The following is a 20,056-nucleotide window of genomic DNA, read 5'->3' as shown; positions in this document are numbered from 1 at the left end:
AAGGGTAAAGTAGTAGCATGGATAGAGGATTGGTTAATTAATAGAAAGCAAAGAGTGGGGATTAATGGGTGTTTCTCTGGTTGGCAATCAGTAGCTAGTGGTGTCCCTCAAGGATCAGTGTTGGGCCCACAATTTTTCACAATTTATATAGATGATTTGGAGTTGGGGACCAAGTGCAATGTGTCCAAGTTTGTAGACGACACTAAGATGAGTGGTAAAGCAAAAAGTGCAGAGGATACTGGAAGTCTGCAGAGGGATTTGGATAGGTTAAGTGAATGGGCTAGGGCAGTGTTCATCAAACTATTTTTCCAGGGACCCATTTTTTCCACGCCGGCCGACCTGCGCGACCCACGCCGGCCGACCTGCGCGACCCACGCCGGCCGACCTGCGCGACCCACGCCGGCCGACCTGCGCGACCCACGCCGGCCGACCTGCGCGACCCACGCCGGCCGACCTGCGCGACCCACGCCGGCCGACCTGCGCGACCCACGCCGGCCGACCTGCGCGACCCACGCCGGCCGACCTGCGCGACCCACGCCGGCCGACCTGCGCGACCCACGCCGGCCGACCTGCGCGACCCACGCCGGCCGACCTGCGCGACCCACGCCGGCCGACCTGCGCGACCCACGCCGGCCGACCTGCGCGACCCACGCCGGCCGACCTGCGCGACCCACGCCGGCCGACCTGCGCGACCCACGCCGGCCGACCTGCGCGACCCACGCCGGCCGACCTGCGCGACCCACGCCGGCCGACCTGCGCGACCCACGCCGGCCGACCTGCGCGACCCACGCCGGCCGACCTGCGCGACCCACGCCGGCCGACCTGCGCGACCCACGCCGGCCGACCTGCGCGACCCACGCCGGCCGACCTGCGCGACCCACGCCGGCCGACCTGCGCGACCCACGCCGGCCGACCTGCGCGACCCACGCCGGCCGACCTGCGCGACCCACGCCGGCCGACCTGCGCGACCCACGCCGGCCGACCTGCGCGACCCACGCCGGCCGACCTGCGCGACCCACGCCGGCCGACCTGCGCGACCCACGCCGGCCGACCTGCGCGACCCACGCCGGCCGACCTGCGCGACCCACGCCGGCCGACCTGCGCGACCCACGCCGGCCGACCTGCGCGACCCACGCCGGCCGACCTGCGCGACCCACGCCGGCCGACCTGCGCGACCCACGCCGGCCGACCTGCGCGACCCACGCCGGCCGACCTGCGCGACCCACGCCGGCCGACCTGCGCGACCCACGCCGGCCGACCTGCGCGACCCACGCCGGCCGACCTGCGCGACCCACGCCGGCCGACCTGCGCGACCCACGCCGGCCGACCTGCGCGACCCACGCCGGCCGACCTGCGCGACCCACGCCGGCCGACCTGCGCGACCCACGCCGGCCGACCTGCGCGACCCACGCCGGCCGACCTGCGCGACCCACGCCGGCCGACCTGCGCGACCCACGCCGGCCGACCTGCGCGACCCACGCCGGCCGACCTGCGCGACCCACGCCGGCCGACCTGCGCGACCCACGCCGGCCGACCTGCGCGACCCACGCCGGCCGACCTGCGCGACCCACGCCGGCCGACCTGCGCGACCCACGCCGGCCGACCTGCGCGACCCACGCCGGCCGACCTGCGCGACCCACGCCGGCCGACCTGCGCGACCCACGCCGGCCGACCTGCGCGACCCACGCCGGCCGACCTGCGCGACCCACGCCGGCCGACCTGCGCGACCCACGCCGGCCGACCTGCGCGACCCACGCCGGCCGACCTGCGCGACCCACGCCGGCCGACCTGCGCGACCCACGCCGGCCGACCTGCGCGACCCACGCCGGCCGACCTGCGCGACCCACGCCGGCCGACCTGCGCGACCCACGCCGGCCGACCTGCGCGACCCACGCCGGCCGACCTGCGCGACCCACGCCGGCCGACCTGCGCGACCCACGCCGGCCGACCTGCGCGACCCACGCCGGCCGACCTGCGCGACCCACGCCGGCCGACCTGCGCGACCCACGCCGGCCGACCTGCGCGACCCACGCCGGCCGACCTGCGCGACCCACGCCGGCCGACCTGCGCGACCCACGCCGGCCGACCTGCGCGACCCACGCCGGCCGACCTGCGCGACCCACGCCGGCCGACCTGCGCGACCCACGCCGGCCGACCTGCGCGACCCACGCCGGCCGACCTGCGCGACCCACGCCGGCCGACCTGCGCGACCCACGCCGGCCGACCTGCGCGACCCACGCCGGCCGACCTGCGCGACCCACGCCGGCCGACCTGCGCGACCCACGCCGGCCGACCTGCGCGACCCACGCCGGCCGACCTGCGCGACCCACGCCGGCCGACCTGCGCGACCCACGCCGGCCGACCTGCGCGACCCACGCCGGCCGACCTGCGCGACCCACGCCGGCCGACCTGCGCGACCCACGCCGGCCGACCTGCGCGACCCACGCCGGCCGACCTGCGCGACCCACGCCGGCCGACCTGCGCGACCCACGCCGGCCGACCTGCGCGACCCACGCCGGCCGACCTGCGCGACCCACGCCGGCCGACCTGCGCGACCCACGCCGGCCGACCTGCGCGACCCACGCCGGCCGACCTGCGCGACCCACGCCGGCCGACCTGCGCGACCCACGCCGGCCGACCTGCGCGACCCACGCCGGCCGACCTGCGCGACCCACGCCGGCCGACCTGCGCGACCCACGCCGGCCGACCTGCGCGACCCACGCCGGCCGACCTGCGCGACCCACGCCGGCCGACCTGCGCGACCCACGCCGGCCGACCTGCGCGACCCACGCCGGCCGACCTGCGCGACCCACGCCGGCCGACCTGCGCGACCCACGCCGGCCGACCTGCGCGACCCACGCCGGCCGACCTGCGCGACCCACGCCGGCCGACCTGCGCGACCCACGCCGGCCGACCTGCGCGACCCACGCCGGCCGACCTGCGCGACCCACGCCGGCCGACCTGCGCGACCCACGCCGGCCGACCTGCGCGACCCACGCCGGCCGACCTGCGCGACCCACGCCGGCCGACCTGCGCGACCCACGCCGGCCGACCTGCGCGACCCACGCCGGCCGACCTGCGCGACCCACGCCGGCCGACCTGCGCGACCCACGCCGGCCGACCTGCGCGACCCACGCCGGCCGACCTGCGCGACCCACGCCGGCCGACCTGCGCGACCCACGCCGGCCGACCTGCGCGACCCACGCCGGCCGACCTGCGCGACCCACGCCGGCCGACCTGCGCGACCCACGCCGGCCGACCTGCGCGACCCACGCCGGCCGACCTGCGCGACCCACGCCGGCCGACCTGCGCGACCCACGCCGGCCGACCTGCGCGACCCACGCCGGCCGACCTGCGCGACCCACGCCGGCCGACCTGCGCGACCCACGCCGGCCGACCTGCGCGACCCACGCCGGCCGACCTGCGCGACCCACGCCGGCCGACCTGCGCGACCCACGCCGGCCGACCTGCGCGACCCACGCCGGCCGACCTGCGCGACCCACGCCGGCCGACCTGCGCGACCCACGCCGGCCGACCTGCGCGACCCACGCCGGCCGACCTGCGCGACCCACGCCGGCCGACCTGCGCGACCCACGCCGGCCGACCTGCGCGACCCACGCCGGCCGACCTGCGCGACCCACGCCGGCCGACCTGCGCGACCCACGCCGGCCGACCTGCGCGACCCACGCCGGCCGACCTGCGCGACCCACGCCGGCCGACCTGCGCGACCCACGCCGGCCGACCTGCGCGACCCACGCCGGCCGACCTGCGCGACCCACGCCGGCCGACCTGCGCGACCCACGCCGGCCGACCTGCGCGACCCACGCCGGCCGACCTGCGCGACCCACGCCGGCCGACCTGCGCGACCCACGCCGGCCGACCTGCGCGACCCACGCCGGCCGACCTGCGCGACCCACGCCGGCCGACCTGCGCGACCCACGCCGGCCGACCTGCGCGACCCACGCCGGCCGACCTGCGCGACCCACGCCGGCCGACCTGCGCGACCCACGCCGGCCGACCTGCGCGACCCACGCCGGCCGACCTGCGCGACCCACGCCGGCCGACCTGCGCGACCCACGCCGGCCGACCTGCGCGACCCACGCCGGCCGACCTGCGCGACCCACGCCGGCCGACCTGCGCGACCCACGCCGGCCGACCTGCGCGACCCACGCCGGCCGACCTGCGCGACCCACGCCGGCCGACCTGCGCGACCCACGCCGGCCGACCTGCGCGACCCACGCCGGCCGACCTGCGCGACCCACGCCGGCCGACCTGCGCGACCCACGCCGGCCGACCTGCGCGACCCACGCCGGCCGACCTGCGCGACCCACGCCGGCCGACCTGCGCGACCCACGCCGGCCGACCTGCGCGACCCACGCCGGCCGACCTGCGCGACCCACGCCGGCCGACCTGCGCGACCCACGCCGGCCGACCTGCGCGACCCACGCCGGCCGACCTGCGCGACCCACGCCGGCCGACCTGCGCGACCCACGCCGGCCGACCTGCGCGACCCACGCCGGCCGACCTGCGCGACCCACGCCGGCCGACCTGCGCGACCCACGCCGGCCGACCTGCGCGACCCACGCCGGCCGACCTGCGCGACCCACGCCGGCCGACCTGCGCGACCCACGCCGGCCGACCTGCGCGACCCACGCCGGCCGACCTGCGCGACCCACGCCGGCCGACCTGCGCGACCCACGCCGGCCGACCTGCGCGACCCACGCCGGCCGACCTGCGCGACCCACGCCGGCCGACCTGCGCGACCCACGCCGGCCGACCTGCGCGACCCACGCCGGCCGACCTGCGCGACCCACGCCGGCCGACCTGCGCGACCCACGCCGGCCGACCTGCGCGACCCACGCCGGCCGACCTGCGCGACCCACGCCGGCCGACCTGCGCGACCCACGCCGGCCGACCTGCGCGACCCACGCCGGCCGACCTGCGCGACCCACGCCGGCCGACCTGCGCGACCCACGCCGGCCGACCTGCGCGACCCACGCCGGCCGACCTGCGCGACCCACGCCGGCCGACCTGCGCGACCCACGCCGGCCGACCTGCGCGACCCACGCCGGCCGACCTTTTTCTCTTACCTTGTTTGCTGCTGACCAAAATGGAGGAAATGGTTTTGGGTCCCTTTGCCCTTGTACACGCTCCTCCAATGGGACCTGTTGGATGAAAGTGAAGCCTTCCGGTGTCGGAAAGTATGGAGTCTCCATCTGTCCAAAGTTCTGCATTTTTTTCCTATAAGAGTTTATCAAATAAACCCCCCCGAACTTGTAAAAAAGAATAAAGATAAAATGAATGAATAAAACTGCCCCGAACTTATAAAACAAAAAGCTGCAGCCGTTTTTTAAAATAGCGGCCGCACTGCGCATGCGTTCTGATGTTCTGGCACGCATGTGCAGTGCGGCCACATTTTTTTAACATGTTCGTGGCCATTTTGAAGGCCGCTTGCAGCCGGCGTTATTAACAGCCGGCTGTTGCTTGCAGATTTGCATGATTGGGAGCGCCGCGATGGGCAGCTTCACGACCCTCCCGACACCCACCCGCGGGTCGCGCCCCTGAGTTTGACAATGCCTGGGCTAGGGCCTGGCAGATGGAATACAATGTTGACAAATGTGAGGTTATCCATTTTGGTAGGAATAACAGCAAAAGGGATTATTATTTAAATGATAAAATATTAAAACATGCTGCTGTGCAGAGAGACTGGGTGTGCCAGTGCATGAGTCGCAAAAAGTTGGTTTACAGGTGCAACAGGTGATTAAGAAGGCAAATGGAGTTTTGTCCTTCATTGCTAGAGGGATGGAGTTTAAGACTATTGAGGTTATGCTGCAATTGTATAAGGTGTTAGTGAGGCCACACCTGGAGTATTGTGTTCAGTTTTGGTCTCCTTACCTGAGAAAGGAAGTACTGGCACTGGAGGGTGAGCAGAGGAGATTCACTAGGTTAATCTCAGAGTTGAGGGTTTGGAATACGAGAAGAGGTTGAGTAGACTGGGACTGTACTTGTTAGAATTTAGAAGGATGCGGGGGGATCTTATAGAAATATGTAAAATTATGAAGGGAATAAAAACAGGGGCTGTTTAGCACAGGGCTAAATCGCTGGCTTTGAAACCAGACCAAGGCAGGCCAGCAGCACGGTTCGATTCTCGTAACAGCCTCCCCGAACAGGCGCCGGAATGTGGCGACTAGGGGCTTTTCACAGTAACTTCATTCGAAGCCTACTTGTGGCAATAAGCGATTTTCATTTCATTTCATTTCAAAAGGATAGATGCGGGCAGGTTGTTTCCACTGGCGGGTGAAAGCAGAACTAGGGGGCATAGCCTCAAAATAAGGGGAAGTAGATTTAGGACTGAGCTTAGGAGGAACTTCTTCACCCCAAGGGTTGTGAATCTATGGAATTCCTTGCCCAGTGAAGCAGTTGAGGCTCCTTCATTAAATGTTTTTAAGATAAAGATAGATAGTTTTTGAAGAATAAAGGGATTAAGGGTTATGGTGTTCGTGCCGGAAAGTGGAGCTGAGTCCACAAAAGATCAGCCATGATCTCATTGACTGGCGGAGCAGGCTCGAGGGACCATATGGCCTACTCCTGCTGTTCTTATGTCCTGTACACAAGTACAGCAAATTCAACATGACCAATTATTGCCCCATCAGTCTACTCAATCATAAGTAAAGTGTTGGGAAGGGGCCATGAACAGTGCTGTCAAGTGGCACTTGTTTAGCAATAGCCAGCTCATTGATGCTCAATTTGGGATTGCCAGGGTCACTCAGTTCCTGACCTCCATTATAGCCTTGGTTTAAACATAGACAAAAGAGCTGAATTCGAGGTGAGGCGAGAGTGACTGACCTTAACAAAAAGATAGCATTTGATGGGAGAACCCTCCACTGGTTGTAGTCATACCTGGCACAAAACAAGATGGTTAGAGGTGAAGCATCTTGGTTCCAGGACTCACAGCAAGAGTTCCTCAGGATCGTGTCGAAGATCCAAATATCTTCAGCTGCTTTATCAGTGACTTTCCTTCCATCGTAAGGTCAAAAGTGGGGATGTTCAGTGATGATTGTGCACACAATATTCAGCTCCATTCGCGGCGACACAGATATTGAAGCAGTCCATGTCCAAATGCAGCATGACCTGGACAATGTACACACTTGGGCAGGCAGGTGGCAACTAAAATTTTGCCGCACAAGTGTCAGGCAATGGCCATCTCCAACAAGAGCGAATGTACCCTCAACCCTTGATATTCAATGCCTGAGGGGATCAGGGAGGTGAGCGGGTGGTGAAGATCAAGAAGAAATGGGAAGTAAAGTTGGGAGGGGAGATCAATTGGGGAGTATAGAGTGAGGCAGTGTGTAGGGTAAACGGGGACCACCTCCTATGCAAGGATGAGCCTGATACAGTTTAAGGTTGTGCATATGACTTGGGCGAGAATGGGTGGGTTCTTTCAGGGGGTAGCAGATGAGTGTGAGGTGTGGGCAGGCGTCAGCGAAACACGTGCACGTGTTTTCAGGTTGCGAAAAATTGAGGATTCTTGGCGGGAGTGTTTGTGGTCTTAGCCAAGATAGTGGAGGAGGAGGTGGACCCGGACCCTTTGGTGGCGATATTTGGGGTTTCAGAGAAGCCGGAGCTCATGGAGAGGAGAAAGGCCAATGTCTTGGCCTTCGCCTCTCTGATTGCACGGTGGTGAATTTTGCTGGAGTGGCGGTCGGCATCGCTACCAGGGTAGCGGCTTGGTTGGGTGACCCGTACAACTTCCTGCAATTAGAGAAGATAAAGTATGAGTTAAGGGGATCTTCAGGGGGGTTTGAGGAAATGTGCGGGATGTTTCTGACCGTGTTTGAGGGGCTGTTCATCGCGGGGGAGGGGGTTTGAAAAAAGGGGAAAAATCTGTACAGAATGTATAGTTGATTGTTGGGAAGTACGTTTCCCGGGGTGTTTATTCGCTGTAACCTGTTTTGACAATAAAAGATGATAAAACAAATCCCATTTTGCTTTCTATAGTGATACTCCTATTTCTAAAGAGGTCTGACATTTTTGTTAAAGTTTGTCTTGCAAGTGGTCTGTGATTCCTATTGATTTGATCACTAGAGGCAGCATGGTGGCGCAGTGGTTAGCACTATTGCCTCATGGCGCCAAGTCCCGGGTGTGATCCCGGCCCCGGGTCAATGTCTGTTTGGAGTTTGCATATTCTTCCCGCGTCTGCATGGATTTCATCCCCACAGCCCGATGATATGCTGGGTAAGTGATTGACCATGCTAAATTGTCCCTTAATTGGGAAAGAAAATAATGATTTGATCACTTTTCCCATTAAATACCATTGACTATAAAGTTCATAAAATAGTTCAGAAGTTATAAAATCGTAATAAAGGTGATGATTTGTACTTTTTGAAAACTGGCAATTGCAGAATGGCAACCTGTTATTTAAAAAAGATCCAGAAACCCTCAACAAAAAATGAATTTGACTTATTCAGCTGCCAAAATTAGTGATAGTGATGATTCTTCATGAGTTAATCATTCCAGTCCCACTTGCTAGTTGTGACACATTGATCCAACCCTCTTGAAGAATACAGCCATGGAATTGTTAGAAGGGCTGTGCACAGTTGTTAACTGCTCCATAGGTTAATCTGATTTAAACGTAGCACTTTCCAGAAGCAGTAATAATCTTGTGTATTGTTTTTTCTTCCTTTGCTCTAGACAGGCAGTTGGTTGTGAGATTTATTTTGAACTCTGGTGTTTAGAGTATTATGAATCATGCCATTCATGTTGTGTAATATCTGACTGTCTGCTGTGTGTGAAATTCTGTAGGTTCTGGAGCAAGTGAGCAAGGACCAGGGGATGTGCCCAATGGGGAGCATGGTGTCGGAAAAGCTGATGACACAGGTAAGGTTGCATCAGGAGCTTTCATTATCCCTACTCCCTGCAGACAATAGCTGTGATTATTTTATTTTTTATTTTGGATGTAATTTTCTCTGCATAGATAAGGAACTTATGTTTTAATGATACAAGGATTCCTTTTTCTACCCATTTTCTCCAGAGGGTTTTGATTCTCATTGGGATAAGATACAGCAGGAGCTGCACCCTCTCCCAATTGGCCATTCTTAATGCGTACCTAAGCAATGAATGACTGTTTCACCTTCTGGTTATCATAGCTGAGTGTGCTAGTTGTCACCTGTTTCTGCAGGTGCAGTTCCAGCTAAGGTTTCATGGTAAATGTTTGGCCATAAGAACCATCATTTATTTTGCTTCCTCTAACTGAAGAGCTTTGTGGCTGTTTTGCAGTGATCGTACTGTTACATTGATGAGTTCTTACAATTCAGCGTAGATTGGTGATCAAACCTGGTAATTTCCTAATCGGTATATCTCCATGATAATGCTTTAATCAGTAGAACAATTGAATATGTTCACGGTTATTCTTTGAAAGTGTGCCAAAAGAACAGCTTTACAGAGCAGATTCAAACTTTTCAATGCTGAATGATGCACATGCGTAAAATTTTCAATATTCTCATTGCCCAAGCATTTTATTTTGAAATTGTGTTCTTAAATAAAATGGGAAGCTTGAGACTGAAGTAGATAATTACACTTCCCTAGTAGCTTCATAATGATCACTGTTAATTGGGAATGGAGAAGACAATAATATGGCAATGTACTGTTATGACACTAGCAAGAAACAAAGATTGAGTTGATATTCCTCCATCTGATAACTTGGCCATAATTTTCATATGTTCCTCTGTTAGTCATGAAAAAAAAAATAATCCACCTAGTATGTCCTGTATAGTTATGATCTTTGTGCATCACTAGACACTTTTATCTACTGGGAAACGCTTTGACCAGTAGGGTTTGAGAGGGGGATGGTTTGCATGGGAGAGAAACTGCCTCTCAATCCCCTTTTAGATGATTGCAAAAATGATTTACATGATCTTGCTGTAGAGGGAGTGCAGCAAAGGTTTTCCAGGCTGATTCCAGGGATGGCAGGGCTAACGTACGAGGAGAGATTAAATCTAGATGCAGGAAGGATGTTCCCAATGGTGGGTGCGTCCAGAACCTGGGGTCGCAGTCTGAGGATACGGGGTAGACTATCTAGGACCGAGATGAGGAGAAATTTCTTCACCCAAAGAGTGGTGAGCCTGTGGAATTTATCACAGGAAGTAGTTGAGCCCAAAACATTGTATGGTTTCAAGAATCAGTTAGATATAGCACTTGGGGCGAAGGGGATCAACGAATAGGGGAAAGTGGGATTAGGCTATTGAGTGGAGGATCAACCATGATCATAATGAATGGCGGAGCAGACTTGAAGGCCCTCTTACTTTTCTGTGTTTTTTTTCAATGTTTCAAATCAGGGACTTCAACATGGGGGCAGATGGGGGGGGGGGTGCAGGATCAATGTATCGAACTTGATGACTAATAATCACCCAGAGAGTGACTAATAATGATCATAGTGAATGGCGGAGCAACTTGAAGGCCCGAATGGCCGCCTCCTGCTTCTATTTTCTAGGAACAAGGACAGGGACTGGAAGCACCGTTGGATCTGGAGGAGGTCGTGGAATGCATCAACTCCATGCAATCCAGAAAGCACCAGGACCTGATGGCTTCATTGTCAAGGGGGAGGCACTGCTGCCCACACTGGCATAGGCCTCGATCTCACTGATCCCAAAGAAAGTAAAGACCCGGCCAAGTGTGGGTCATACAAACCCATGTCACTCCTGAACACCGACTAAGGCAGCACAGTGGTTAGCATTGTTGCTTCACAGCTCCAGGGACCCGGGTTCGATACCCGCTTGGGTCACTGTCTGTGCGGAGTCTGCACGTTCTCCGTGTGTCTGTGTGGGTTTCCTGTGGGTGCTCTGGTTTCCTCCCAAAAGTCCCAAAAGATGTGCTGTTGGGTGAATTGGACATTCTGATTTCTCCCTCTGTGTACCCGAACAGGCGCCGGAGTGTGGCGACTAGGGGATTTTCACAGTAACTTCATTGCGGTGTTAACCTAAGCCTACTTGTGATAATAATAAAGATTATTGTAAAGTCGTGGAAAGATGTTCTGGCAAGACGACTGAAGAGTTGCTTGCCAAAAGTGATCGCGGAAGATCAGACCGGGTTTGTCAAGGGCAGACAGCTGACTGTGAACATTACACGCTAAACATGGTCATGTCCCCAACTGGGTAAGAGACCCAGAAGTGATCATCTCCCTGAACGCAGAGAAGACCGTAGCCGATTGGCGTGGAGGTGTCTCCTTGAGGTACTGAAACGGTTTGAGTTTAGGCCAGTGTTCACCTCGTGGATGAAACTGTTGTACAATGCTCCCATGGCGAGCGTACAGTCCAACACTGCCAGCTCAGATTATTTCTGGCTGTACAGAGGTACGAGGCAGGGATGCCTGTTGTCTCCGCTGCTGTTCGCTCTGGCAATTGAGCGACTGGCTATCTAGCTTAGATCAGTGAGGGGTGGAGATCCATGCAAAGTGGAGGCAGGGAGCAGAGTCTCTCTCTATGCGGATAATCTGCTGCTTTATGTCTGGAACCCCCTAACCAGCATGGGTAAGATGATGGAACTCCTGCGGGGAGCCTTCTCTGGATACAAACTTGACCTAAGCAAGAGCAAAATCTTTCTGGTGATCCCGCAGGGGGGGAGAAGCAGAGCTGGGAACGCTGCTATTCAGACTGGCCCAAAACAAGTTCAGATACCTCGGGATCCAGATAGCCCACAACTGGAAAGTCTAGCCTGGTGGTGGAGGAGGTGATAGGGGACCTATGGAGGTGGGACTCACTCCCGCTCTCCCTGGCAGCGAGAGTGCAGACAATAAAAATTAAAGTGCTGCCAATGGTCCTTTTCATATTTAGATCACTCCTGATCTTCCCCAAATCCTTCTTTGCCAAAGTGTGGGCAGGAGAGAACCCCAGCGTCTTCTGGGGGTGTTGGGGGGGGGGGGGGCACCAAATGTAGAAAGGGTGCAGGGTTGGCTGGGGTAGGTGGGGTGGGGGGGGGGGGGGGGGGGGGGAGAATGGGTACAGATGGAAGAGCCCTCCTGTACTGAGATGACTCTGCAGGCCCTGACCACTGCCCCACTCCCATTTCCCCCAGCCAAGTACTCTACGAGCCCGGAGGTGGTAGCCACACTAAGAGCATGGAACTCGCTTAGACAGTACTTTAAGCTAAAAGACATGTCAGTCAGCCCTACCTCCAAAAACCACCATTCATCCTGGCCGAAATGGACGTTATGTTTAAAACCTGGATCATGGGCGCTATGTACAAAACCCGGATAAGGGAGGAAGGGGTGTTGAGAGTCAGAGGCTTGTACGTAGACGGCAGAGGGGCAACCCTGGGGGAACTAACTGAGAAGCTCCAGCTCCCGAAAGGGAACAAGCTCTGGTAAGTGGGAAGATGCCCACTGAAATGTGGTTGACTCTTAAATACTCTCTGAAATGGCCTAGCAAACCACTCCGTTCAAGAGCAATTAGGGATGGACAATAAATGCTGGTCCAGCCAGTGCTCACATCCCCTGAATGAATAAACCCAAAAAAGTGATTTTTGTCATTCCCACATGGTGTGCTGTCTTCCTGGTGCCCAGGTAAAGGATATCATTGAGAGGGTGGAGAATACCCTGCAGAGAGTGGAATTTGCAGAAGTTTTGCACATTTTGGTACAACGACATAGAGAAGGCAAGTACTGAGATTCTATAATTAGAATTTAAGGAGCTAGGGAGAAAGTTTTAAAAGGTCGGACTTCCAAGGTAGTAATGTCTGGATCACATGCACGCAAGAATAGGAAGATGGGGAGGATCACTGTGTGGCTTGGGGTATGGTGCAGGAGGGAAGGAGGAAACTGCTTGCCTATTAGGGCGGTGGTAGTGGAGACAGGTAATAATGTTTGGATCACATGCACACAAGAATAGGAAGATCGGGATGATCAATGTGTGGCTTGGGGTATGGTGAAGGAGGAAACTGCTTGCCTATTCGGGCGGTGGTAGTGGAGACTATCAAAGATTTTAAAAGGAAATTGGAAGGACATTTGAGGGAGATGGGACTTACTGGATTTCTCTTCAGTGAGCTAGCATGGATTCATTGGACCAAATGGTCTCCTTCTGTGAAGTAATGACTGACGCATCATGATCAAAAAATAGTTTTCCTCTTTTAGAATCCAGTTCATCCAGTCTATGGAGTTTAATTGCTGCCTCCAGATCTAAACTATGCTTATATTCGAGTATTGCAGTAAATTAATTAATGTGTTTGAAATTTATCATTTTCTGGCTCCTAGTTTGAATTTGCCCTAATTTAGAGAAAGAAAAAGAGACATGCTCACCAACCAATCACTTGCTTTCTTGTTTAATTTTTCTTCTTCCTGTACTGTGCTGTAACGTTCTAATTCTAAAATGTGGTCTGTCTTGTTCTGCTCTCACTGCTGGTCTCGGGGTCCCTTTGCGTCTGCTCTTTATCTCCCTATCGATCTTTCTCTGCCTTCACTCTTGTGTTGGGCAATGAAGACCAGTTTGCCAGAATTTCTCCTTTCTCTTTTATGCCTGACAGTACTTGAGACAACCCTTATTTTTACCCCATTGCTCTTACACCCAGTAGATTTGTTTTGTAACAAAGATCCTTTATGGATAGACCATTAACCTGACTATCAGGTTGATCAGCTGGATACACTGGGAAGTATTCAGGGACTGGAACACTCTTCTTTGCTCCCCATTATGATGCCAGAGTTACGCAAGTCCCAGATTTTCTTTCTATTTAAAAAAAGAAGAAAGATGAGACCGTGGAATAATTACTGGAACACTCCACCGTGACAAACAGATTGGGCGGATGGAAGTCAAACGTACAGCATTTGTGAACAGGAAGTATTTGCTACATGGCTGCATTGAGATTTAGTAAATTGTACTGAGTTTATTGTACTGCGTGCTGTTTTCTCCATGAATCACACATCGGCAGTTTCTCTGGTACACAGTGGGACTGGAGTATGGAGTTCAACCTCAGTCTGAAATCTTGCATGCTCTAATGAGGGAAATAATCGGTAACAATGCAATTATTTTTTTCTCTCTATGCTTGATGCTAATGGTGACTATTTCAGATTTATCGCAACCCTAGAATACATCATGTTCATGTAACTTGCTCATTCAATTCTATGATGCATGATTAGTGAAGGTGTGGGCAGAACAATTAAACAAATATATTTTTCCTTATTTATTATCTGGTGTAAGTAGTAGTAGTCACCCCCCCCCCCCCCCCCCCCAAAAAAAAAACGAACCACTGTCCCTCTGATAATGAGAACTAAGAACTGCAAAGGCAAGAACATCCTCCTTCACCCCCATCCCCAACCCTGGTGAGTCCGATATCCCGAAAATGGCCACCAAAGGACAAGGCTCCAGATCAATGAATGTTAAGAACCGCTGATATGATAAAGAAGGAGACCCAACAGCTTCCCATCTTGGGACTAACCAAAACATGTGGGTGTGATTAGCAGGACCCAAAGAACACCGCTCACACCTGTCCCTAAAAGAAACCGCTCAACCTAGCTTTAGGTTGGGTGAGTCCTATGTACTACCTTGAGCTGAATTAGACGTGCACAGGAGAACATGGAGTTCACCCTATGAAGGGCCTCATACCACACGTCTTCGTCTAAAATAGGTCCCAGTTCTACCTCCCATTTTGCCCGTACATCATCCAGTGGGGTCACCTCCATTGACCAGATTTGCCCATAGATGTTGGAAGTGCAAGGCCCTGCAAGCGATAGGATCCCATTTGTCAAGGAGGGTTGTGGAGCCGAGGGGAATGTGGGAAAAGCCTGTCAAACAAAATCACACACCTGGAGGTAACAGAACGAGTTTGTCCCCGGGAGTTGAAACCTTGTCGATAATACCTGCAAACTAGCAAACCGTCCCTTCACAAATAGATCCCTAAAACTCCCAAGGCTCTTCTCCTCGCATGATCTCAACGTCGCGTCTAAACTTGTTGGAGCAAATAATATGTGGCTGTCACAGATAGAGGATAGCAAGGACATGGCTCCCAATTTGTACTGCTGCCTAAATTTCCCCTAAACTTTTAAGAGTGGACACCATCACCAGGTTCGAGGAGAACCTCATCGGAGAGAATGTAAGTGGGGCCGTTGCCAAATCCCTTCGATTAAAGCCACTACAGGAGCTTGCCTCCATCTGTCCCCACATGGGGCCAATACCTTCTAGATGTTGGCTGCCAATAATAAACTGGGTAAATCCAGACGACCCCTGCCCCCCATCCCCGTTTCCTCTAAAGGAAAGCTCTGCAGAATTTTGGGGGTTTTACCTGGCCAATTAAGAGGCCACAAACTTAGTAATCTTAGTAAAAGGGATTCTGGGAGGGTGGGGTTTGATGGCAACAAAGGGATGGGGCCGGCCAGGCTCATTGGGCAGGGCCCGGAGTTGTGACGATGGTGGATGAGGGGGGGCTGTTGAAAGACCCCTGGTCAGAATAGTAACGTGGTACGTGAGGGGTTTGGGGGGAGCCAGTGAAGCGATCGAGGGTGTTTGCGCATCTAAAAAGCTTCAAAGGCTGATGTTGCCATGTTACAAGAGACCCACCTGAAGGTGAAGGACCAGGTGAGGCTATTATTGGGCGGCGAACACTGAAAAGGCGAGGAGTTCGGCAGGGGGTAGTTAGGATGGAGGTGGTCTGTGTAGGGGGTCGGGGCTCAGGGCATTGACAGCGGTGCCGCTTCTGATGGCCCATGGCAAATACTCCAGGAGTCCAGTGGTGGTGACAACACTGAAGATTTGGAGGCAGCTGAGGCAGCACTTTAAGTTGGGGGCTGAGTCAGGAGAGATGCCGATCAGGGGAAATAATAGGTTCGAACCAGGGAGGCTGGATGGGAGGTTTCTGAGAAGGGAAGAGAGGGGGATCAGGGTATCAAAAGACCTGTTCCTGGGGGGATGTTTTGCGAGGTTGGAAGAGTTGAGAGAGAAGTATGGACTGGGGCTTCAGTACCTGCAGCTCTGAGACTTTGCTAGGAAGGAGGATCAGAGCTTCCTGATAGCGCAGACCCCCGCATTGTTGGAAGAGGTATTGACGGCGGGGAGATTGGAGAAGGGGGTGGTGTCAGGGATTTATGGGAAGATTCTGGAGGAGGATAGTGTCCATGGACGGGATTAAGGCCAAATGGGAAGAAGAGTTCGGGGAGATAATGGAAGAAGGTTTGTGGTGAAGTGTTACGAAGAATGAACGCCTCAACCTTATACGCGAGGTTGAGGCTGATGCAGCTGAAGATCGTGTAAAGGGCACACTTCACGAGGGCAAGGATGAGCTGACTCTTCGAGGGAGTGGACAATGTATGTGAACAGTGTGGGAGGGGCTCCACAAGCCATGTACATATATTTTGTTCTTGTCCGAAGCTGGAGAGGTATTGAAGGGAAGTCTTTAGTATCATCTCAGGGATACTACATGTGGACCTGGAACCGGGTCCCTTGTAGGCCATTTTCAGTATGTCGGACCGACCTGAGCTGCAGGCGGTTGGGTACGGGGGCAGATGTTTTGGCCTTCGCCAAGCTGATTGCCTGCGGGTGGGACCTGTTGGGGTGGTGGTCAGCTTCTCCGCCCTGTGCCTCGGCTTGGTGGGTGGACCTACTTGAATTTCTGACTCTTGAGTAGGTGAACTTTGAGCTGAGGGGGATGAAGGAGTGGTTCTACAATTCTTGGGGACTGTTTATTATGCACTTTCAGGAACTGATTGCTATTGAACATTCGGCGGGGGGGGGGTGCGATGGGGTGGTTGGGCTTATTGTTTCATTGTTTTGTTTTGTTAACGTTTACCTGGAATGCACAAATTGATGTATTAAATTGTATATTCATAGAATCATAGAATTTACAGTGCAGAAGGAGGCCATTCGGCCCATCGAGTCTGCACCGGCTCTTGGAAAGAGCACCTACCCAAGGTCAACACCTCCACCCTATCCCCATAACTCAGTAACCCCACCCAACACTAAGGGCAATTTTGAACACTCAGGGCAATTTATCATGGCCAATCCACCTAACCAGCACATCTTTGGACTGAGAGGGATTATTGAGAGGGATGTTGTTTCTGGGTTATTGTTATCGTGTTTGTTTTTTTTTCGTTTGTTTGAAAATGTCGAAAATGAGGAGAATAAAGATCTTTTTTTAAAAAATCTTAGCAAAAAAGGATATCCCTGAGTCAGTTGTTTCCACTGTCAGGTGTTGCTACATTCTTACTCAAGAAAAACAGGCCCAAGGCTCACCCAAATGGCCAGCAAATCGGGAGGCACAGTAGTTAGCATTGCTGCCTTACAACGCCAGGGACCCGGGTTCAATTCTGGCCTTGGGTACGGTGTGGATTTTGCGCTTTATCCCAGTGTCTGCATGGGTTTTCTTTGGGTGCTCCGGTTTCATCTCACAGTCCAAAGATGTGCAGGTTAGGTGGATTGGCCAAACTAAATTGCCCCTTCGTGGCAAAAGATGTGCAGGTTACAGGCGAGGGAGTGGGCCAAGGAAGGTGCTCTTTCAGAGGGTCAGTGTAGACTTGATGGGCCAAATGGTCTCCTTCTCCACTGTAGAAATTCTATGGTTCTGTCTAAATCCGCCCACAGAGTGAAACAGAGAATCTCGTAATCATCATCAGCAAACCAGCCCCTACCCGTAACACTTTACCCAAATGTGCATATTGACATCCAATAAAAACAAGAACCCCTCACATCAAACCCCAACCATTTACAGTTGAACCACGTGAGACTAATTTGGCAGAGGCAATTCTCCTCTCTCTCTCTTCCCTCCTCTCTCTCCCTCTCTCTCCTCCCTCTCCTCGCTCCTCCCTCTCCTCCCTCTCTCCTCCCTCTCCTCTCCTCTCCTCTCCTCCCTCTCCTCTCCTCCCGCTCCTCTCCTCCCTCTCCTCTCCTCCCTCTCCTCTCCTCCCTCTCTCCTCTTCCCACCCCCCGCCCCCCAACCAACCTCGCTTCTGTTAACTGGCTGAATTTTAATATTTTACTTTAATTATTTTCTCGGGGGGCAATTTAGTGTATCCAATCCACCTACCCTGCACATCTTCGGGTTGTGGGGTGAGACCCACGCAAACACGGGGAGAATGTGCAACCTGCACACGGACAGTGACACCCCCCCCCCCCCCCCCCCAACCCCAATCACACCATACATGAAGCAAATAGCCCCCCCCCGCTATCCGCATAGAAGAGAAAACCGAAAAGGATAAGAAGAATTTGCCCTTCAAAGAACAACAAATGTTTATATGATACCCAAAATTTCCTCCTAACATGTCCGGAGCACGTGTGTTGTCTTACGATGAAAAAGTTGGTGGTGCCCCTGCACTGATGCTCGCCCGGTGGGGGATTAGCAGGTGCGCCACATAAAACCCGACCGAAACAGCCGGAGAATTGCCGAGTCAGTGGCTGCGCATGCGCACAGCGACGACCTGCAGTGGTCATGCCGCCCCCCCGTAACCCCCCTCGCCACCCTGGACCACCCCTCACCAGCTTCCCCCACCCGACTATGGTGGCGCTGGACACCGTCCGCAGCCACCATCGCCACGCGAGGTTGATGAAAGCGCAGGCCACAAGTGGTCTACGCCATCGGGAAGTTGGCCCATCGAAGGCGGTGCATCGGGGGATGGCCTTCAGGTGACATCCTGGGGCCGTCCCAGCGGCGTGTGGCGTACTCACCAATGATGCCGTTTTGGAGGGCCGGAGCATCTGAAAACAGGCGCCGCCCCTGTTTTTGGCGTCGAAAGGGATTCACCGCCCAATCGCCAAATGCGATTTCGGCGTCGGCTATAGGAGAATCCTGCCCAATGAATTTGACCAAACAAAACATAATTAATTTGATTCAAGTTCATGCTTTTGACGAAGGAGTCCGTCTCTCTGGTGTAACAATGTAGAAGTCCCTTGACTAGTAAGTGACCCGCAGCCTCTCTCCTTGTACACTATCCTTTCCGAGAACCGAACTCCTTTCCCTTTCCTGTACAAGGCAGCCTGAGCTTTGTTGAATGCTGCCAGCCTTCTTGCCAGCTCACCTCCCATATCCCTGTATATCCGCAAAAGAATGGCTTCCCATCTCCAATCCCGATGATCCTTGGCCCATTTCAGGATGCACTCTTTCTCCTGTAAACTGTGGAAGCGCAATATTATCGCCCGTGGCGGCTCGTTTGGTCGGGGCTTTTAGCGAAGGGTCCGGTGGGCTCTATCCAATTCCAGGGAGTGTTCATCCCATCATTTTCCTGAACATTCGAGCAAGGTATGCAGTTGAATGGGGACCTCTACTCCCTCCGGCAACCCCACGATTAAGGATCTGCATCCTAGCTCGGTTTTTGAGGTTGTCTGCTTTAGCCTTCAGCCTCCCGTCTTTAGCAGTTAACACCTTTATTTCAGCTTCTAGTGAGGTAAGCTTTTCCCTGTGAGTCATCAGCGCTTTTTCCATGCTTTCAATCACCTCACCATGTTTTTTAACCGACTCAGCAGTTTTTTCTAACTTCACTGGGACAGGGCCTAGGGCTTCTTCAAATGACTTGCATAGTTTTGCTTCCACCCGCCTCCATTGCTTCTTGAAGTGCGTGTCAAATTCTTTAGCTAGCACGCTGGTTCAGCATGTCTGCAGTAATCGGGGAGGCCGTCGTCGTCAATGCAACCTCTACCATTTGGTCTACGAGGGAGCTGCTTGACCCCTCCGAATCCGTCAATGAATATCATTCTGTAGGTTGCTTATGTCTTTTCATCTTCGTTGCAGTGGGTTAGGGGTCCTTTGCATTCAGTTTTTTAAAAAAAAAACACCATTTTGGTGAGGAAAAAATTCCCAAACAAATGGAGGAAAAAGGGTCTAAAAAGCGGATCCTCAAATTTCCCTCTCAAAGAACAATTGTTTATAGGATACCCAAAATTTCCTCCTAACCTACAGTGGTCAAAGGCCAAACAAAACATAATGGGCTGGATTCTCCGATTTTGAGGCTATGTCTGGAGCATGTGTCTAGTCTTACGATGAAAAAGGTAGTGGCACTGATGCTCCGCCTGGTGGGGAGCTAGCAGGCGCGCCACGTAAAACCCGACAGAAACGGCCAGAGAATTGCCGAGTCACTGGTCACACATGCGCAC

At 55.6% G+C, this 20,056-nt stretch overlaps 1 protein-coding gene across 13 annotated transcripts in view; it reads left to right on the top strand.

The window, feature by feature from the left end:
- Positions 1-20,056, top strand: part of LOC140385700 (uncharacterized) — a 661,829-nt gene that overhangs the window by 162,709 nt on the left and 479,064 nt on the right. For all 13 annotated transcript variants that reach the window (XM_072468125.1, XM_072468137.1, XM_072468135.1 and 10 more), the window contains exon 3: positions 8,803-8,877. In XM_072468125.1, the coding sequence (XP_072324226.1) occupies positions 8,803-8,877 (75 nt within the window). The remainder of the gene's footprint in view (positions 1-8,802; positions 8,878-20,056) is intronic.

This window comes from Scyliorhinus torazame, chromosome 11 (genome assembly GCF_047496885.1).
Source record: "Scyliorhinus torazame isolate Kashiwa2021f chromosome 11, sScyTor2.1, whole genome shotgun sequence".
Lineage (NCBI taxonomy): Eukaryota > Metazoa > Chordata > Chondrichthyes > Carcharhiniformes > Scyliorhinidae > Scyliorhinus > Scyliorhinus torazame.
The sequence above is the reverse complement of the archived record's forward strand: the minus strand, read 5'-3'. Positions and strand labels throughout refer to the sequence as shown.